The sequence below is a fragment of the Polypterus senegalus genome, chromosome 16 (assembly GCF_016835505.1).
Source record: "Polypterus senegalus isolate Bchr_013 chromosome 16, ASM1683550v1, whole genome shotgun sequence".
Taxonomy (NCBI): Eukaryota; Metazoa; Chordata; class Cladistia; order Polypteriformes; family Polypteridae; genus Polypterus; species Polypterus senegalus.
Window position 1 is genome coordinate 6,510,755 of NC_053169.1, and position 17,747 is coordinate 6,528,501.

The 17,747-nt window shown below is 41.2% G+C and overlaps 1 protein-coding gene across 6 annotated transcripts in view; it reads right to left on the reverse strand.

Moving 5' to 3' along the window:
• The window catches only part of slc8a1b (solute carrier family 8 member 1b), a 258,958-nt gene that overhangs the window by 23,822 nt on the left and 217,389 nt on the right, over positions 1-17,747 (reverse strand). For 3 of the 6 annotated variants that reach the window (XM_039738919.1, XM_039738918.1, XM_039738917.1), the window contains 2 exons: positions 17,073-17,090; positions 11,459-11,589 (listed from right to left, as the gene is read on the reverse strand). In XM_039738919.1, coding sequence (XP_039594853.1) covers positions 11,459-11,589; positions 17,073-17,090 — 149 coding nt within the window. Of the gene's footprint in view, positions 1-11,458; positions 11,590-14,969; positions 15,039-16,956; positions 16,972-17,072; positions 17,091-17,747 lie in introns of all 6 variants that reach the window. The other 3 variants (XM_039738916.1, XM_039738915.1, XM_039738920.1) reach the window with 2 other exon arrangements.

Sequence of the window (17,747 nt, forward strand, 5' to 3'; positions counted from 1 at the left end):
TCAGGCACGTTAGGATTTTTCCAGAAGAGGAAGGGATCAAAATGGCAATTATTCTTTTGTAGTGAGTGACTTCAAAGGGCGAACAGGCTTAGAGCAGTCCATGCATAAGTTAGGGGTCTTTAAACCAAAAGACCAAAGATTGGCAACCAAAGAAAAAGGCACAACAATGACAAAGTCACTTGACAGATAAAGGTGGACAACCTAAAGTTGTTATGGACTGAAGTTTGTTGATTCCTGTTTTCTGTTTTGTATAATTACTGTTTATTTTGATTAATATTTTTCATTGTTAATTTTATTTTATTGTTTATTTCACCTGTCGTCATCCTTTTCTGCCTTCAACACAGTGAATTACACAGTGAATTATCACATCTTCCATGCCATCCTCTCTGTCTTTGGCATCACTGGAACTGCCCTCAGGACTTGGGCAGGTCCTTCAGTGTGTCCTGGTGAGGGGAGATGTCAAGGGTGCACTAGGAAAGCACACCGATCCCCCAAGAATCAGTGATGGGTCTTCTCCTCTTTTCTTTGTACACCTTCTCTCCAGGCTCTGTCACCCAGTCCCATGGTTTCTCTTATCAGCGTTATGCCAATGACATACAGCTGTACCTGTCATTGCCACCTGAGGACCACACAGTATCAGCTAGAATCCTTGCATGTCTCACTGATACACCATAGCAATGCTGGAAGCTGACCTAACAATGGAAATAAACAATGGCCTTTGGTAACCCAAAATCACACCATATCATGACAGTGTGTATATAAGTAGTGGACTCAGGTGGGGAAGGTCGTGTTTTACTAATATTCTGGAGATCAATGAAAAAGCAGCAGAAGCAGACAAGGAGAGAGGTGTATATGAAATTATTTATCTTGGCTTTCATAAAGCTTTTGATAAGGAATAACATGAGAACTTAGTAATAAAAAGAAAGCAAGTGGGAATTCAATACATGATGTGTAGGTGAGTGAGAAATTGGTTCAAACACTGGAAACACAGAGTTATGGTGAGAGAAACTGCATCAGAATTAAAGGATGTTAAAGGAGACAGTTGTGGGGAACTTTTTAATATAAATAAATGACTTGCATAAAAATACAAACAATAAGCTGATAAAGTCCAAAGATGATACCAGTCTAGGAGAAAAAGGCAGAAAATGACAGATCAGCTAACTTGTTACAGAAGGATGTGGACAGCATACAGGCTTGGGGAGGTTTGTGGGCAATGAGATTTAATGTGATTAAAAATGTAATAACATCACACATGGGAAAGAGAAATGGGAGATTTGAATACACAATGATAGGTCTGAATCTTGAAAGTACCTCTTATTGAAAGGACCTAGGAATTGTGGACTGGTCACTATCTAATGTACATCCACAAGTGATCAAGAAGGCTAATAGGATATTAGGTTATATAGCATCCTAATGTGTAGAGTATAAGTCAAAGGAACTATATAACTCACTAGTGAGGCCTCATCTGCAGTACTGTGTATTGGCCGAATATGAGATCCTATTACAGTTTTTGTAACAGCATATGCCCTTTGCCTTCAGGGATGTGCCATCTATTTCTGTACTGAATATTTAACAGACATGAACTGCAGACATTACTGACAATACAACGTCAGTGTTGGTGGCATGTCCAAGGGAGGTGCAGGTGCCATCCCTTGTATTTAGAAAGAGCAATCACCCCAGTTTACACAGATAACAGAAATTAAATGAATTTGATTAAACAAAAATACATCTAACATATTAGAAAAATGACACACCAATGCTAGAAAAGGTCTGGAGGAGACCAAGGAGGACAGGTGGAGGGGGCTGACGCAAATAAAGATGAAGAAGTGACATGACTGAAGTGTTTAAAATTATGAAGGGAATAAGTAAAGTTGACCCCAGCTGTTACTGTAAAATTTACTATTTAACAAGAACACTGGGACACGGAAACTGGTTAAGGGAAAATTTTGCAGAAATATTAGAAAGTTTTTCTTCAAATTAACGTCATTGTTAAAGCCGGTTTCTATCAGCTCAGGGTATTGGCCAATATAAAGCCCTTTCTTTCTGTACATGATTTTGAAACAAAAATTCATGTGCTCGTCTCATCTCAGGTTGACTACTGCAACTCATTTTAAACTGGAGTCAATCAGTCATCCCCTGTTTATCTTCAGCTAGTCCAGAACGCTGCTGCCAGGCTTCTGTCAGGCACTCAAAAATAGAATCACATCACATCAGTCTTAGCTTCTCTTCACTGGCGTCCTGTTCGCTACAGGATTGAGTTTAAAATTTTACTGCTTTGTTTTTAAGTCCTTGAATGGTTTAGCCCCAATTTGTCATATAGACCTCTTACTCCCTTTCCCTCATTCACGATCACTGAGATCCTTTGACCAGATTTTATTGGTGGTGCCAAATTCTCGACTCAAGCATAGAAGGGGCTGTGCTTTTGCAGTAGCTGCCCCTAAGCTAAGGAACACTCCACCATTTTATATTAGGTCAGCACCAACTCTGGTCTTCTGATTTTTTTGCCATAGCTTGATAAACTTGTATGTAAGTATTTATTTTTGGTGTATAGATATAGTATATGTATATATACATATACACTAGCTTTCTCCTGGACCTCTGCCCGTGTAGTATCAGGAGCGAGAATGTAGCTGTGATCTCTTTGCCAAAAATGTAAAAAGTCGGCAAGGTGGACAAGCGGAAGGTAGGTATGCTCCAATGTCAAACATTGGCACTGTATCTGATCGTGTTCAGCTCTGACGGGAGAGCGTCCCCAGTGTGGAAAGAAGTGCACATGGCTGTGATATCTCTGGCAATCAGCAGGTACCCTTTAAAACATACGTAGCTCTGATCTCTCTCTCAAAAACGTCAAACGTTACTCCTTAACAATCTCTAGATGATAATGTCTGTTGAACAAACAGGTTTCGCTAGCTAAGTGGAGGGAAGGTGCACTCCAACACACAGCGAGAGGTACAGCGACTCGAACAGAGGCTGGTGTGTGAGTGTGGAGGGCCTCGTCTGGGTGTGTACTCCTGAGGTCCCGCTTTCCCCTTCCCTTGAACCACAGCCTGTCTCTTGGATTCCAGTAAATAAATCAGTGCGGCAAATGAACTAAAATACTTAGCACGATGAGAGAAGCTGCAAAATCAACCGGAATGTTCAAGAAAATTATTAAAAAAAACAATCTAAATTAAATATTTCTCTCTTGAAAAGCGAGCGGACAGACAGACAGACAGACATACATTGAGGAGGAGAGGTTGGAAGCATGTGCTGATTACAGCGCATTGCCCCACCCACCACCCGATAAACCACCCGGATTGAGATCCGAGTGTAGCTGTGAAATGGGTGACACCTCGGCACTACACTGAAGAGTATGAGGATTTTTTTTTACAATGGCTGGAGTGCCAATCCAGCCACCAACTCCTAAGTTTTCCCTACAAGTTGAAGGACCTGCTTGTAAGCCTGGATGCAGATTAACATCATACCCAGGACCCTGACTTGACTTTAAACAAAGATCCACAGATACACGTAATACATTATCAAGTAGTGAGGTGGACATTAGACATTAGGGAACTTAAAATCTTGACATGATGTTATTTTGGACAATTTCAGTGAATAGTATGGACATTGTTGTCACAATTATTCTAATGTTCTAATATAATAAAGACACTGCCTTAACATTTTCTCTCAAAATACCACCCAGCTTGGATGACCTTTTCTAGAATGAGCACAACAGACAACACTTGATTACATCATAAGTGTGCAAAGAAAATAAAAAAAAATAGTAAAAATGAAAATAAAACCACAATGACACTGACTGTGCACAGAAAATGCACATACCCTTTGCCACCAGCTGGGGTCTCTGATTTCAAAACTCCCCATAAGGAGGAGCTTTTCTCAAAGGCACACAAACTCCAGAACTGCTTTGAATTACCAGCATGCGGCCAGGAAGGTTGTCTGCCTTTGACAGGACCGGCTGCTAATTATGGCAGTGGGTAGTAGCAGCTGACAGGCAAAATCCACAGATCATTCCTGATACGAACTGCACTGTTAATTTCAAGGACCAAAAATAATAAAAGACGAGTTGAGAATTTATTCACTAGGAGTTATGGTAAAAAACTTCATTTAGCAGCGCACACCCCTGAGCCAAATGTGCAGGAGGAGGTGTAATACTCAATTGTTATAATAGTTAATTGTTATGTTAAATATAGCGCCTCTCAACACAAGCATTCTAACAAAGTGTTTGGCAGGGTAAGCATGTCTTCAGTACTGCTGACAAAAAGAAAAAGAGGATAATTTGCTCTCATTAGAACCCATGAGTGTTACTCTTTTATAATGGCTGAGGCTGCTCTGCATGCTTCTGGAAACTTCGACTTTATTCTTAATCCTCAGCCTTGTCCTCATTAGAGGCAAGAACTCTCAGCAGATCCGTCAAGTGTTGCTGCATCTACCCTATACTGTAGCTCTTATTAACAACTGATTTTAAAGCTTTCTTTTTCTCTATGTGTCTATCGCAGCAATGAGCCTTTAATTTATATAGCACCTTTTTGGGTGACCTTGTCCAGACATGCCTTACAACATAAAATACAAGAAGAGTTTACAAAAGCGATTTTATTTTATTTTATTTTTTGTTTCCACAGCAGGTGAAACACCATGATTAAGTAATGATCATCTGGCAGAACAAAAGACGCTTGAAGTTGTTTGACAGTAAAGCAAATAAAGACCAGGAGAAGGCAGGACATTAAAGGGAGCTGAGTGACCCGTGGGCAGGGAACAAGTCAGACTCAAAATAATTGTAAGAGCAGGCGACGCCTCTCAAAGTCCTGTCTTCCATTGAAAAGCTCGATCCTGTGTGAACACTGAACTGTTTTTCTGGAAGTATCTATTCAGCTATATTTTAGCATAAAATACATGCATTTGTCATGTTAAGAGCATACGACTGGACGATCTGATCTGTGGATTATGCAACATGAGTAACATCAACTTTTTTCCATTAATGTTTTTCATATTGTCTGGTGTCTTCCAGACCATTGGGTCTCGTTCTAACAATAAACATTGTTATGTCCATTCTTCACAAAAACATTAAATTCATTCATGTGAAAAAATACGTACACCCCATGGAACTGCTGAATTTTTCAACATATTTAAACAGGTGAACATTAGACCTTCATTCAGATAAAGGTGATCTACTTAAACAACGGACACATCAGATTGACATGGTGTATTCATTCCCATAATCTAAATGATCTAAAAGTTTATATTTATCATGTGGAAAAAGTAAGTGCACTCCTCCATTTATCATCCCTTAAAATCCATCATACTAGAAGCAGGTGTTCCAGATTGTTGTGTTGTGAAATTGTGTGTATAAGTTGATCAATATTTTGTATTTCTTTATTTGCAACTTAGACAGATCAATGATTGATAAGAACAGCAATGGTTTGATGCCCCCCCCTTTAGGACTGAGTCTTTGTAATTTTACGACAGGGGTCAGGGGAAGTGCCTCAAACCAGTTTGGCCAGTGATTCTGACTCTCTCAATCAACCCCCACAGGAAAGCCAAACTACCTGACCTTAACAGATGATATGGATGGGGGGGCAGGTGTCAAACCATTGTGTCACACCAGAATTCTATTGGTCTAAAGTTGCCTGTTTGGTTTTAAATCAGAACCCATTAAGTACCACAACACCCTATTGGCTGTAGGGTTTGGACAGAGAATCTATAAATTTGCTTGCTTTACCCCTCTCTCCCTCTCTAACACCATCGCCATAAAGAATCATCTCTTTGTCAAACACCACTGCCATGAGGAGCACAATTCAGCAGCCATATTGAGACAGGCATGTGGCCTATTCTGAAGAAAGATGACCAAAAATGATACCTTAGCTAGAGAAACTTAAAGTAACTGCAAGTCTGTGTGCCGCCTGAAACTACACATCAGCATTTATCAGGTTGTACGGTTGCCAGTATTCACTTGTACTTTGCTTATTGTTATTGTTTATGGATATTATCAATAATACAGTATTTAAAGTGTAACTTAATCCCTGCTTTTCTTTTACTACACCTAATTACCTGAGGTTATAAATGTAGAAGGGAAGGTGGGGAGAAGTTATAAAGAACAACACCTTATAAACAGTGGTAAGTCTGTGAGATGTGAGGCATTCTGACAAAGGCTACACATTAATAATACAAAAGGAGAAAGGAGAGGAATAGAGAACTCCACTAAGACAAAACACAGATGAAGTGCAAATGATGAGAACCTTCTCAGGGAGTCTGCAGGTGGACCTGACTATCTTATTTAAACCATAGATTTTGAGGATCTGCTGTTCACTTCACTATTGGTGTGTGTGATGTCATCATGCCAACATCAAAGGAGCTCCCTAAGGCAGTGTTTTTTTATTCAATGGGTTGCGAGACATCTAAAATTGGGTCACAATGAGTAATCATTTACAACTGAAGTGAATGAAAAAGGGTGGCAAATGGTTTGAGGAAAGCCTTGAGATGGGTTGTCGCTCACATGGCCGAAACAATCTCCCCTGGATGCTGTTTGTCAGTGATTCTTTAAGGGAGATGGACCACAGTGATTCTTCAAGGGGGAGGACAATATTAGGGGGGAACGGCACAATGATCCACCACTGTTCTGAGGCGATTACAAGTTGCAAAGACACACAAATAGGCAAAACTGACTAAACTGGCAAAACTAAGTAATTACACACCAGTGTCTCTCCTGTAATTTCTATCCAAAGCACTGGAATGTGCCATCGCTAACTAAATCTCTTCTTTCCTTCTACAGAACAGACGGCTTGATCTTAATCAGTAAGATTTGAAGAGGGGCCATTCTACCAAGACAGCTCTACTCACTGCTGTCAGCACATTACGACTGGCTAGAGCTACCAACGTGTCATCCGTCCTCATCCTTCAAGATCTCTTTTCTACCTTTGGCATGGTCAACCATCAGCTCCTTCTTGCCCCCCTCTTTCCCTGCAGAGGACCACACAGTATCAGTTAAAGTTTCTGCGTGTCTCACTGATATTGGAACCTGGATAAATGAGCACCATCTCCAACTCAACCTGGAAAAGACAGGCTTACCTTGTTATCCCAGCTCATCCACATATTCAGCAACACATCTCTGCTCAGCTTGGCTCACTATCACTAACACCTGCCTAGTCACTACACAACCTTTGCAAAAACAAAACACTTATGAATCATTGCTCTAAGGCCATTAGAAAGAAGGCCGTGGAAGCCTAGGACTCTGACAAGGAATTAAAACTATTTGAAATCCATCACTCCACTTTAAGGAACATCACCTACTGTACAAGTGGTGAAGATTTTAAGTGACTGGTAATTTGTCCAGGACTGGCCAGCCCATTAGATTCAGCCTATACTAAAAGAAGGCTCCAAGAACTCCAGCATTTCATTGCTGTCAAAGTCCATGCAACTACAATCAGAACGAGATTGGACAAATGTAACCGGCATGTGAAGTGTGTCAAGAAAAAGTCAAAAAGAACATTGGAGCACGACAACATTTTGCCACTGAACGTCTAGGAAAAGACCAGGCCTTCTAAAATGATGTCCTCTAGGCAGATGAATCAAAGATGGAGTTGTTTGGCAAGCACAGTATTAATGGACATGTTTGATTGCATTTCAGGAGAAGACCCTCATACCAGCTGTGAAGCATGGCGGTGGAAATGTTCTGATTTTGGTTTGCTTTGCTGCCTCAGAGCCTGGGATGCTTGCAGTCATTGAGTCTACTAGACATTGTACATGAAAGTGAGTTTGTGGAGAAAGTGAGGCCATCTGTCCTAAAATTTAAGTTGAACTGGATATGGACTTTCCAACACGATAATGAATTGAAGAACACTAGTAAATCCACCAAGGAGTGACTCATAAGGAAGAAATGAAGGATTATAGACTGGCCTGGTCAAAGCCCCTGTTTTAACCGCCTAGGGGGATTTGAAACGGTTAGGACATTTATGCTCAAGAAGAATTAAAGAAAACATGAGGCACCAGAGCACAACGTGAAGTGCCACAGCAAAGGATCTGAATACTTTCAGGAATGAGAGATTTCAGTTTTTGATTTTAAAAAAATGTGCAAATCTTTCTGAAAACTTGTCACCTTGTCATGATAGGTTATTGAGTGTAGGTTGATGGGCGAAGAAGGCAAACGTATTGTGACAGGCAGCCGGGGCCTTTGCCCAGCTGGGAAACCCCTATAATGGAAGGTTTGGGAGAGAAAGCATATCCAGAACATTACCTCCCTTGGATCCCTAGAGGGCAGCCCTCCTGCCGTACAGCAGTGCCATGGGTTTTTGAAGCTCAACCCTGCTGGGGCCCGTGGCCACTGCCAGGGGGTGCCTGGAGAGCTGCCGAGCCCTTAAATGCAGCACTTCCTCCACACTCGGAAGTTCTGCCAGAACTGGATCAAGGAGCCAGCAGCCTCTACTCCGAGAGTCAGAGTAGAGTGGGAGAAGACAAAGGATGTCAGGAGGAGTGGAAGAGTGGTGAAGAAGAGGAAGAAGAAGAAGAAGAGGGCTGTGTGTTCTGGACTGTGTTGTGCTTGTGGGAAATGGGGAAGGTGTTTCCCACGACAGAAAAAAATAAAAATAAAAGCGTGTGCTTACACTTGTGCCTCTGTGTCTGTCTGTGTCGGGTTTGAGCAGCAGGAGCGCCTTCTGCAGGCCACTGTATCCATTTAAAATTAAATCTACAACACAATAAAGTGTGCAGAAACTGAAGGGGTCTGAAAACTTTCTGAATCCACTGCATCTAAAATATATATGGCTAGACACCAAAACTGAAGGCACAGTGGACTTCTAGACCTCTGAACCTCAATGTCTGCTGCCCTCCACAATGGACAGCTTGGTGGGTGGCTGCGGTGATGGTAACAAATGAGTCTTGGAGCAATGGCTCCGAGCGGTTGACATTTCAGGCAAGACGAGGCCCGCATGCTGCAGCTCACCAAGGACAACAGACTATTCACTTGCGCTCCAAAGGCATCCAGCAGCCGCATTCACTTCCCGGGAGGGCACAGTGTGGCCTGCCCGTTATTTCATTTTCCGTATTCAAGTCCCTCGTTGCTTCTCTCCTGCACTACAAAGAGTTCCCCAGTGCTGGGCTTCCCAGCTTTCACACTGAACTCAGCTTACATATTCAAAGGTAAAAATGAATAGATTTAAAAACAAGGCAAAGAAGGACGTAATATTGAAAAGATCAGATGTGCCAGATGTACCAAGGTCAAAACAATCCACCTTCCCTTGAGATCTGCACGACATGTCCAAAAGGGGTGCTCAGTGGTGGCTGTTATATGAAACACTTGGCATGAGGATAAGTGAGAGAGATTGATACAAAGATAACACCCTGAATTAACAAAAACACAATTGGGGGGGGGGCCACAGGCCTTAAATGAGGGGGCTGTACTCCTGGTCTGCAGAATGTGATACTCGAGAGGGCAGTGGATAATGAGCAACAGGCTGTACTCTGACGTTTTTTTTCCCAGAGACACTCCAAATTTTTTAACTTCTGTTTACGTGATATTATTAGTATGTCTGATTAATGCCTGCAGGTCATCTACTCCTTCACAGTCCAGCACCTCGACGCACTCTGAGATGAAGGAGCAGTTGGTGATTCCAATAGCAAAGATGTTTGAACTTAACCTGCACGTAACAACACCCTTTTTATGGTTACGAACACAGCTGGTTCCATTGGGACTGTTTGAGGACAAAAAATAACAAGACTTTTCCAGTATTTGTGGGCTCTCTTCGACCCTTCTTTTCTGTCCAGTTTGGGTACCCATGCAGTGCCATGGGGCCCTAAGTGGTTGCTTAGCCTGCCTCTCACCATGGGCTGGCACCTGTTAATGGTGATCTCCCAACAAGTTCAGGCATGGTGGTCAGACCTGAAGCTTGGCCCAGATGCAAAGGGAGGACCAGCCACAATATTAAACACAGCAATGGGCTGCTGTGTAACAGGTTGAAAACACCACAACACTCTCTACTTTTTATTCTCTCTCCTCCACTGACGTTTCCAAACTCCTCTCTAGTCGCCCACTATCTGTCCGCATGACCTCATCCCCTCACATTGTCTCTCCCTCACCCATTACTGCAGTTACACAAGTCATTAGCACCTCACTCAGCATAGGCACCTCATAGTCAAACAGCCCCTTCCCTCAAGTAAGTAATTACACACCAGTGTCTCTCCTGTAATTTCTATCCAAAGCACTGGAATGTGCCATCGCTAACTAAATCTCTTCTTTCCTTCTACAGAACAGACGGCTTGATCTTAATCAGTAAGATTTGAAGAGGGGCCATTCTACCAAGACAGCTCTACTCACTGTTGTCAGCACATTACGACTGGCTAGAGCTACCAACGTGTCATCCGTCCTCATCCTTCAAGATCTCTTTTCTACCTTTGGCATGGTCAACCATCAGCTCCTTCTTGCCCCCCTCTTTCCCTGCAGAGGACCACACAGTATCAGTTAAAGTTTCTGCGTGTCTCACTGATATTGGAACCTGGATAAATGAGCACCATCTCCAACTCAACCTGGAAAAGACAGGCTTACCTTGTTATCCCAGCTCATCCACATATTCAGCAACACATCTCTGCTCAGCTTGGCTCACTAGCACTAACACCTGCCTAGTCAGTACACAACCTTGGGGTGGTGATTGACGATCAGTTGTCCCTCACTGATTATGTTGCTGTGGTCTCTCAGTCTTGCAGATTTATATCTGCAGGGTCAGACCAGACCTGGTGGAGTTTGAGGCTTTGGTCCTGACACATATGAATTACTACAACTCTCTGCTGGCAGAGGAGCAGTATGTGTCACCAAGCCACTGCAGATGATTCAAAATGCAGCAGCACATCTGGTGTTCAATCAGCCAAGACCTGCACACCTCACACCTCTTTTCAGATCACTACATTGGCTCCCATTAGTGACATTTATTACGTTCAAATCTTGAAGCTTGGCCACTGACTAGTCAGTGGGTCAGCTACTATATATATGGAGTCACTCATGAGGTCCTCTGCTTCTTCTTGCCCATTGAGGTCTGCTGGTGATGCCACATCAACATGGCATTAAACTTCAGTCCAGGCTCTTTTTACATGTGGCTCCTGGCTGGTGGAACGTCTCCATATGAACTGCTAACTCCCTTAGTGTATTTAAGAAGCGTTTAAAGACTCTTGTTCTGTTCTGAGAATTTCTCTCTAACTGATGATGGCTTTGATAAGTTTTTGTTACTAAGTAAGTGTAACTAGCGGGCATTTTCTTCTGAGCTCTTCACTTGTGGTGTTCAATTTTGTACCCTTGTCCAGTCATACTTGTTCACAAATGGCGCCCGAGACTGATCTTTACTTGATTATGTTTATCTCATTTATAAGTTGCTTTGGATAAAAGCATCTGCTAAGCAAATAAATGTAAATGTCATGTGACAGTCAATGAGCTGATGAACCCTTAAATAATGTTCTGATCAAAAAGAAACTCGGGTTGTACCTTGAATTCATATGACTCCTCAATTATGACCTCCAGTTTGACATGCTCGCCCAGCAGGGGGCGCCCCATCTCAGCGATGCGCCTCTCTTCCTCCTCTTTGCTGGTAAGAGGCTGCATCTCCTCTCCTTCTTCTGCAAGAGAAAAGCAAAAGAGCTCCTTATCAGAACAAAATGCCAACCACTGAGCGAGCGGCATATCGTGACATGGAAAGAATGGGCAGGGCAAGCGATGATCAGGCACACATGGATAGCACACTCAGGCCTGGGTGGACAGCACACGTTACTGCGGACAATACCAACCTGTACAGGCCAGACCTGCTGGACAAAATGGCTGGAGGATCATAAAGCTGAAAGGAAAGAGCTGACTGAAGACTACGGTGGCCATTGCTGGCTCCTTTTGTATTTTTACTCTTTGTTTACTTGCAGGGGGTGCAATTTAAGGTCTCTGTGCTTCAACTGTGAAGTTTTTGTGGATGTTACATCAGTCCATCATATCTGCATAACTGATGTTCTGGTAATTTGTGGTCATTGCATCAGACATTTGAAAGCTCACAACTCCAGAAGAAACTCCAGAAACAAGGCAGAAGGGTCCGAAAACAAGGAGAAAGCAACTGAAATTTTGAAAAATAAAGTGAAACCCGCTCCAAATGGTGGACACACAGCTACCTAGGTCAGTCTTTATGAAGTGGCTTTGGATATCAGCAGATTAAAAGGAAATTGATGTGTAAGCTGACCTCTAAAATGGAAGGAGAAGGAGCGGCTTTGGGTCACCATTCTGGCCTGGACAAGGTATGTTATATATTGGAGTGTTAGGTAAAAATCAATGAAGAACTGAAGCCAATAAGAAGATGAACCTTTACAAAGAAAAGATGTCTGGCAGACATGAAAGGCACTGCATCATAGATAGATATGAAAGGTAACATATGATAGGTGTCAAAAGACACTATATAATAAATAGATCTGAAAGTCACCATATAATAGAAAATAAAACCTACTAGGTACCATAGATTTGAAAGGAGCTATATAATAGTTAGAGTAGCATTACTTAATGGATTCATTTGAAAGATACACTGTAATACATAGGCAGATAAACAGATACAGATGAAAGGCACTATATTAAAAGTAGACATGAAAGACACTATATAATATGGATAGATCTGAAAGGCACACATAATAGATGTATATGAAATGTACCATACTGAATGACCGATTTCAAGAGACGCCATATATTAGACAGACAGACAGATTTGAAAGGATCTCCAGTATACAGTGGCTAGAGAGGCACTAAATCATAGATTGATTTGAAAGTTCTACTATAATACATAGGAACTAGATAAATGGATAGAAATGAAAGACACTATGTGGTAGATACAACAGGCACTATATAATGCGTAGATTTGAAAGATAAACGTAATGCATATATATGAAAGCATTATGATAAATAGCTAGGAAAAGAACTACAACAGATATGAAAGTTAGTATATGATGGATAGAAAAGGCACTATGTAACATGCATAGATTTGAAAGACACTATAAAATACACACATATGAATGGTTTTACATGATAAATAGATAGGATAGGCACTACATAATATGTAGACATGAAAGATAGTAAGTGACAAATAGGAAACATATAGATGTGAAGTGCACTGTGTTATAGATAGATGTGAAAAGTACTATACGGTAGATTTTAAAGGACACTAATATAATAAATACTCAGATTTAAAAGGCACTATAAAATAGACAGATAGGTGTTTTACAATAGATAGATATGAAATGTATTATATGCTGCATTTGAAAAAACACTATAATAGATTTGAAAGATGCAAAGTAATTCATAGGTAGATAAACAGATAGATATGAAATGCACTATATAATGGATAGATCTGAAAGACGGCATAAAATACATTGATATGAAAGACACTATATGTTAGAGAGCAACATGCGTAGGTGGACTAAAAAGTCCATAGATATGAAAGACTTAATTTGATAAATAGATAAGAAGTACTCTATAATATATAGACATACAATTGAGCATATGATAGATAGTAATGGCACTATAAAATATATAGACATGAAATGCAGAATATGATAGAGAGCAAAAGTACTATATGGTAGATACGGCAGGCATTATATAACACATAGGTTTGAAAGACACTATATTGACATGAAAAGCACTAGAAGGGGAGATAGAACAGGCACAATATAACAGATTTTTAAAGACTATATAATAGATAGATAGATTTGAAAAGCAATACACAATAGATAGACAGTATATTGTAGATATGAAATAAATTATATGATAGATTTTGAATGTCATTATATATTAGATAGATTTAAAAAGCCACCATATAATAGATACATAGGAACTATATAATAGATTGGTTTGAACATGGCAGATTCAGCAGCACCCCCTGGTGTCCACAAAGCACACAGGGTAAAAATAAGCTGTGTTATCGATGAACAAGGTGGGAGCCTCTGTTCATGAATAAGCACATAAAAGTCATTTTAGATGTGCCAAAAGGACATGGACGATCCTTAAGACTTGATACCACATTCTATGGACAGAGTGTTCAAAAATGACACTATTTATTCAATGTGGAGAAAAGGTAACTCTCCATTCCTTAGTAAGAACCTCATCCCAATGGTCAAGCCCATGTTGGGAAAAGTCCTGCACATACAGTCATTGCTTAAAGAAATGTAAAATCTGCTCTTTATCCGCAGATTCTTCAGGAGAATGTCCAGGCATGAATCCACAAAGGAGTGGCAGAAGAATCCTTCTGTGATGCAGGAGTGCCACGTCCCAGAGATCCAATATGGATGTGACAGCTGCCATCAGAACGGAACAAGAGACAGAAATTGAGATTTGAATTTGAAAAGAGATCAGAAACGACCCATGCCAGCTCGAGAGGCCACAAGTGCCACCAAGTTGGAGGTCGGGACAATAGTAACAGCTTGAAGTCACTGCCGCTGACCATAATGCTAATGGTGGTGCTGTTATTAAATTGTAGAGTATAACACAACCTCCAATAATAAATCAATGAAATAACATCTGAAATGTTGTGGTTCTGCTTCAGTCAGGTTTTCCTTCTTCCAATATTAAGCTTTGGCTGATAATACAATGTGTCAGTTTTGAGCCCTGCTTAATCAAAAAGGCAGGGGAAGGAAACCCTGGAAAGGGCGCTGGTCCACTGAGGGTGGGACACTGGACTCATTAATCAACTGATAATATTCTCTCTGAAGAACATGCAACTATAATGGAAATGAAGTGGGGGCAAATACATTTTCACATGACTACAAAATAAAAAAGCTGGGAAACATCTGCTTGGACAAAAGCAGACATCAGCAAGTCAGATGTTAGTTGGACCTCAGATGTCACCATCATGTTAGGTTGAGACGGCAGGATTGGTGCTCATTAGTAAATCTTGATGGCTGAATGGCTAGTGCGTAGAAAGTCACTTCAAGGTGCCACTGTTAATAAAAGTGACCAATAGGCAAAAAGACAGAGATACCTGCAATATGGATGACACTTGTAGGTAATGGGTGGTCCTTACTTTGCACTTTCCTGTAGATGTTCTGGCCTAATGGAGTGGTCATCATAAAGAGAGTGGTCACTGGATGAGCCAGGTAAATGGGGACGGGGTCAGGGATTTGTGGGGAGGAGTTTCACACACAGCAGTGGATCCCATTGGCCCTTACATTAAACACACCATGCAAGGAAGGCACCCTGTCAGCTTAGGCTCTAATGGGCATACAACGTGGTGCCCATCTAAGCCTCAGCCTGTTACAAAACAGAACCCACTTATTTTTTGCTTCTCCAGATACACTGCAGGGCAGATGCGATGGTACTTGTGCTCGCTCTATTCCCTGCATCTCTGCCACATGTATCATCTTTATGTTGTCTGCCCAGTGGTGGCACTGTCATACAGGGCTGCTCTCTACAGTTTACTGAATGCCAGACTAAGGGATTGAAGAAGAGAGGGGGTAAATAACCTGTAGTGGACCCTAAAACTACCAAACAGGTAATGTGTAGTTTCTATAGTTTCCTAAAAGTGTCTGTGCTTCAGTTGTTTGTAAATCAGGAAAACAATTATTTGGCACCCCTGTCACCACCAGTGCTGTCACTGAGCACCCAGTTTGAACCACTGGATGTGCAATTACAAAGAACCTAGTTGGGTTATTAAGAGTTAATTAATAGGATGAGAAGAAACAGCAAGGAAGAAAACCCACACGCACACATCCGGCGTAAAGAAGACACTCTGCCTGGCATCACCTGGGCCAATGGTATCTTTAAAGGAGTCTCCCAGGTCTCTTTTACTGATGCCACTTAGTAGCGATGGTGTTAGTCGATTAGTAGAAGGAGGAGAAATTCCAAATTCTGACTTGTAACTAAAGTCCTTTCACCACTCTAAAGGGTGACTAAATAAGTTCAAAGCAATATGGTGCTCTGATTACTGACTGCACACCAGACTGGGGTACATTGTTAAGGTGGCAGTGTTCATTCAAGAAAGTTGTGAGGCTGGGGCACAGCTGGCTTTATTCTACCTGCATTTCCATTTGACAAGCCTCTGACAAGGGGTTCTTGAATGCTCCTGCACCACCGTCACTGTGATATGTATTTAAATATTCTTAATGGGTTATGGTGCCACCTTACGGCTTCACCGACCTGGTTTTAGTTTCCTGCCTGGTCACCATTTCTGTAAGGTTTACACAATCTCCCTGTGTCCATGTGGGCATTCATTGGGCACTCCTTCCACTTTGTGGAGACGTGCAGGCGCGATTGACTGGTGACTCCAAATGGGCTACGGGTGTGAATTATTGTGAAATAGGTAGATTATTGTTGGGTGGGCTGCCATTCTCAAATAATATGCAACAGGGCAGCTTCTAGATTATTATATTATCTGACATTAGATTCAGAACCATAGACAACTATAATATAATACAGAATAACACCTTTTCTAACTCAATCCAATTCAGGGTTATATAATATAATATAATATAATATAATATAATATAATATAATATAATATAATATAATATAATATAATTCCACATTCAATCCAATTTAAGCTAATAGGCCTATATTATATTTTATCATAAACTCTACTATATTATAACATAAAATAACATATCATTTTCAAATACAATCCAATTCAGGGTCATAGGGCTATGTTATATTAAATTAGATTAAACTGGTAAATTTTCCAGACGTGCAGGTCAGATTAACTGGTGACTCGAAGTTCTGTATGTGGTGAGGGTACCCTGTCATGGACTGCGTTGGTCCCTGCCATGTACCCACTGATGCCAGGGGGTCTGAGACTGTTATGTGATGTTATTTTCTATCACATATAAAGGCAGAAGTCCCCGTCATTGTGCAATTGACTTAAAATGATGAATAAGCACTGCTGGTTCCACTTGGGCAGCCTGTGATTGAAAGGACTTCAGCTACAATGTGTTATGCTACGTTTATTGCAAAGTACAAAGAAATGAGCGCCTTACCGTACATAACATTCCCTTAAAAAGAGAAACAGCAGCCGTGTTAGTTAGAGAAAGCAAAAAGCAAGGATGGATTTAACAGGTTTGTCTTTGAAGGTTACAAAAAATAAATATCCTACCTGTCTTAACGAAGCCACCTAAAAAAAAGATATTAAACAAAAATGATTAAGTGATCTCTTGCATCACAAGCTGTCAAAGAGAGCTGCTAATCAAGTGACAAATGTCTATGCTGTCTGGAGACTCAAGTGTCACATCTGCTGGGTCAATACAGACATTTCATTTTAATGGGCTACATTGGCACATAAGGACAACTGTCAATAGAGTAAGGTCAACGGCTACAGTGGGTAATCAAAATGTATTAGCACAATTGTGTAGTGTGTCGTATTTATCACAGTACATTTGTTATTATTGTATAGCACACTGGGCTCATAAGACGAGATGAAAAGAAGAAGCTGAACTGAATAAAGTGGGATTTAAGAGGTGGCCCCTCTCCCCTGCCAAGTGGGGGTAATTGTTATATTATTAGAGGTCACTAAAGTTGGCCGACCAAATTTAGACTGACATGCCTTTCAGCGAGCAGCATGGTGCAGTTAGCTAGTCCACCATATCAGTAGGGCAGAGACCCACAGTGCAGCCTTAAGGCTCAAGGGGGAAAACAATGTGCCAGTTAAGAAAGGGGAGTTCCCAAAAAGTAAACGTGGGCTGCAATGGTGGGCTGTCCCCTTACCTTTAGTTGGAACGACAAAATAGGTGGTTCCAGACTTCTTCCATTTCACAGTTATTGAGGCCTCTGT